General features: G+C 49.9%; 1 protein-coding gene across 1 annotated transcript in view; it reads left to right on the plus strand.

Moving 5' to 3' along the window:
• The window catches only part of L3MBTL2 (l(3)mbt-like 2 (Drosophila)), a 29,481-nt gene that overhangs the window by 10,805 nt on the left and 14,698 nt on the right, over positions 1–3,978 (plus strand). Inside the window, exons 5-9 of the mRNA XM_009996371.1 lie at positions 1–115; positions 912–991; positions 1,909–2,026; positions 2,380–2,514; positions 3,198–3,286. The exon at positions 1–115 is cut by the window's left edge and continues 9 nt beyond it. Of these exons, the coding sequence (XP_009994673.1) occupies positions 1–115; positions 912–991; positions 1,909–2,026; positions 2,380–2,514; positions 3,198–3,286 (537 nt within the window). The remainder of the gene's footprint in view (positions 116–911; positions 992–1,908; positions 2,027–2,379; positions 2,515–3,197; positions 3,287–3,978) is intronic.

Consider the following 3,978-nt stretch of genomic DNA (forward strand, 5'->3'; position numbering starts at 1 on the left):
CCAACGAAGAAAGCTAAAGTCTTGCACAAGGCAGCTTGGTCAGCCAAGATTGGGGCCTTCCTTCATTCACAGGGTACAGGGCAGCTGGCAGATGGGACACTGACAGGCCAGGATGGTGAGTGTAAGAAATGTGAGGAGATGCAGCTACTGGAGCCACAGAAATGAGGACACCTGAAGGGTTGGAAGCGCTACAGCCTGCTCTTCCTCCCCTCTGGTACCCTGCCTGGTATGAAACGTGTGTGTGTGGATCACTCCAACACAGGCTGTCAGGACACAGGGCACGTCTCTCTCCCCTCTCCATGCCAATGCCCTGGTGGGTTCGTGCCCATCCACTATTGCAGCCTCATCCTTGTTCCTCATGCAACTTGACCTGGAGCATAAGCTTTTTCAGTCAGTCTCTCACAAGGTACCAGCAAAGCTGATTTAAAGGTGCCCTGCTGCCCCCAGCCATTCTCTGCCCCACTGACTGTGGGATTAATATCCCAGTACTTCACTCTGATTTTCCCAGCACCCTCTGGGGAAGCAGGCACTGCTGATGTGACCCTGCAGTGTTGCTGCTGGCAGGCAAAGCTGCTAAGTGGTTTAGTGTTGTCATGATGCAGTCTCCACTCTCAGCCCAAGGCTGATTTTGACCCCTTTTTTTGCTCCTTCTGCCCCCCAAAAAGCAAGTGACAGCAAGAACTGATTAATAATATTTTGAGCCCCTTGTGGGAGCTGGTCTCCATGCATTCATGCATTTGAATTTCCCACTGGAGAAAATGTGCTGGAGCACAGAGTCCCTGTGTGATGGGACAGGGCTCTGCCACAGAGCAGGCCACAATGTGGCTGCAAGCAGCAGTCCAGAGGTAACTGAGCGCTCTCTGTTTTTTTTATAATCTCACCGGATTTTCTTCTGTTGTGTCTGTTTATAGCACTTGTCCTGGGCTTTGACTGGGGAAAGTACCTGCAGGAGCACAACTTCAAGGAAGCTCCTGTCAGCTGCTTCAAACATGTGAGTAGCTTTTTGCTGTCCCTCGTAGTGTGCATGGGACATGCTGGATGTGTGGGGCTCCCCTGTACATTCCTGTGACAAAGTGGGGAGAGATCTGGAGAGCTGGTTATTGAGACCCATCTGATGCGAGGAAAGAAGTTTGGGCTTCTCACAGCTAAGATTGGGAGTCCTACAAAAGGACGAGGAGTTTTGAAGGAGGAAGCAAAGGGAGACTTGTAGAAGTACTGCTGGTGGTGATAGCCCAGTGCTGGCTGGGGACAGAGTTAGTTCTTGCTGAGGGGGCAGGGGAAGAGCAGAAAGCTCCCAGTTGCCTTTGCACTTTGTGGGGGTGAGCACAGCCCAGGGTGATGTGCAGGGAGGAACTCTGCTTATGTGGGCCTGGCAGTAATTGCCCCTCCAGCATGTCTGCTTCCTGTCTTACTGATTTGCAGTCCTTGTGGGCCAGCTATCCACCAGGCAGATCCATGGGGAAGTGACAGTTTTTAGTTATTACAGCAGTCCCAGCCTTTCTGTGTGTTTAGACTCACTTGTTATGTTCTTTTTAGTTGTGATCTCTGCTAACACTAACCAAATAGTGTTTTTCTTGAAGATTGGTCGGGAAGACATGGCAGTTTGAAGTTGAGGGATTTTGATACCATGGATGAATGGCAGCAACTACTTTGGGATTATAGGACAGCTGGCAGTGAAATAGTTAAGTGTTGCTATACAAGGTTCTGCCTTTTGTTATCCTCTGTGAACATCTGGATGGTTTGGTTGCATTTCAAGCTGCTGGCAGACATAGGAAGGGTAAGGAATCTAAACCTGGGCCTAAGGTGAAAGTGTAGGTGCCTAAAACACGGCTTTGAAAGCTAGGAGGGCCTGAGACCAGTTCTGATTGTCAACAGCTGCCACTCAATGTGGCTGTCTCAATCCTTTAGGTCCCCCTCTTCGATCAGTGGGATGATGTGGTGAAAGGTATGAAAGTGGAAGTGCTGAACAGTGACGCCGTGCTCCCCAGCCGCGTTTACTGGATTGCATCCGTCATCCAGACTGTAGGTATGTCTCCAGTGTAATTTCTGACAGCTGGGGATGGCTGCCTTCTGAGTGAAGCTTTGGAGAGCCAAGTGTAGCCGGTCAAGCAGAGCATCAGCTCTGCAATTGCTGAAAGATTTTGGAGCAGGAAATACCATGGTGCGTGGGTGGGAGAAAATCAGCATCTGGTTCTTGTTCTGGTTGCTGGGCTCTTTGCAAGAGCAGTTCTGTCTCCAGAATGTTTGGGAGGAGCTCGGATAACCTATGCAGAGCTCTGAAGGCCATGCTGTAGGGAGTAAGCCTGTGGTGTCTGATAGGGAAAGGAGAAATTCTTAGCCTCTAAAGCCTTTCTCTGGTTGTCTGCTCTGTCCTGGCAGGATACAGGGCCCTTCTGCGATATGAGGGCTTTGAGGATGACGCCAGCCATGACTTCTGGTGCAATTTGGGCACAGTGGATATTCACCCCATTGGCTGGTGTGCCATCAACAGCAAAATCCTGGTACCACCACAAAGTGAGTGTGGAACAAGAGGGGTCAGCATGTGCCTGGGCATGTCTTGGTTTATGCCTAGTGCAGCGGGACAGTTCCTCCCACTGTGTGTGGGACCACAGCTCCATTTGTGCTCTGAGTTACAAGGAACAATTGATTATTTGGGAAACTGGAGACTGCTCCCTCTGCATCTCCCTGTGATTGACCTGAGTGCTGGATGCAGAGCTGGTGTCTGACCTGTGGGCAGAGGCTAATGCAGGTGGCTGTTCCTCGTTCTGACCCACATGGTGGCTATGCTTAACCTTTGGGGAAATTTCTTCAACTGATGTCCTGGACAGTGTCTCTGGGGAGTGCACTGGATCTAGCCCTTGTTCAGCTAACAGTTTAGAGAGGGATGCCAGTTTATCAGAATTCTGGCAAGCTGAGATTTGCTTTGTATGGCTCACGTGTTTTTACTCTAATGCCACTTGCACATCTAGAACAGTGGAGTTTGGTGTCTGGTTGGCCCAGTCCAGTCTGATGGTGATCCCTTGCAGCCAGTCGTGAGGGTCACCTTGCAGCACAGAGTCTGCCTGAGAGCAGGTACAGGATCTGAATATGAAGAAAACCTTTTAATACAGGTGGACTCTCAAAAAGGAAGAAAGGTGTAGTGTAGTGCTCTAATTCCTTGGTCATAAATGTTTGCTTTTTTTCTTACGCATATGTAGCTATCCATGCCAAATTCACTGACTGGAGAAGTTACCTCATGAAAAAACTGGTGGGAGCCAGGACCATTCCAGTGGATTTCCACGTCAAGGTAAACGTGGGAGGCTGTCATTTTATATGTGGAAATGAAGCCAAAGCCAAGAGATGTGTGTGCAACATGTCTCTTCTGGTTCTGATCTGTGCAGCTCCTCTGTGTGTCCCCTTGAAACCCAGGCAGGGCAGGGGCAGTGAGACACCTGTCATGATCCTGTAGGTAATGGCACAGCCCCTATGGTCAGCACAACCATTCCTCCTTTGGGTCATAGATGGGCTTTACAATCATGTTAGCCTCTGCTGCCTCTGGCTTTAGTGTTGGTAGCACAGCAGCCTGTGGCAAGCAAGTTTGGCATAGGCTTCCTTGAAGTGTATGGAAGCAGCTGTGCTATGGCCTTGCCATCTCTGGGGCTTCTGTAGTTGTTTTGCATTGCCTGCACTGAGGTTAGACCTTGTGGATGAGAAGAGGCTCTTTTGTCACTGGCAACTTTGTAAACCACAGGTAAGGTGGTCCCAGAGCCAGCCAGCAGGAAGGCAGGCGCTGGGGTTTCCTATGTGTGAGGTGGTAGTTGATGCTGAGCTGGAGAGCTTGATTGACATAGTTGGTGTTTCCCTTTTTGCTCCTCAGAAAGTTGAAGGGGTGTTTTAGCTGTTTGTTTCTGGGCTGCAGCTTGTAGCTGAGAGCTCATGCCATGGAAGGGAAGTGGTAGAGGGAGACAGATGTTGTTGGTATCTTTCTTTTCCCAGCAT

The sequence above is a fragment of the Chaetura pelagica genome, unplaced genomic scaffold (genome assembly GCF_000747805.2).
Source record: "Chaetura pelagica isolate M959 unplaced genomic scaffold, ChaPel_1.0 scaffold414, whole genome shotgun sequence".
Lineage (NCBI taxonomy): Eukaryota > Metazoa > Chordata > Aves > Apodiformes > Apodidae > Chaetura > Chaetura pelagica.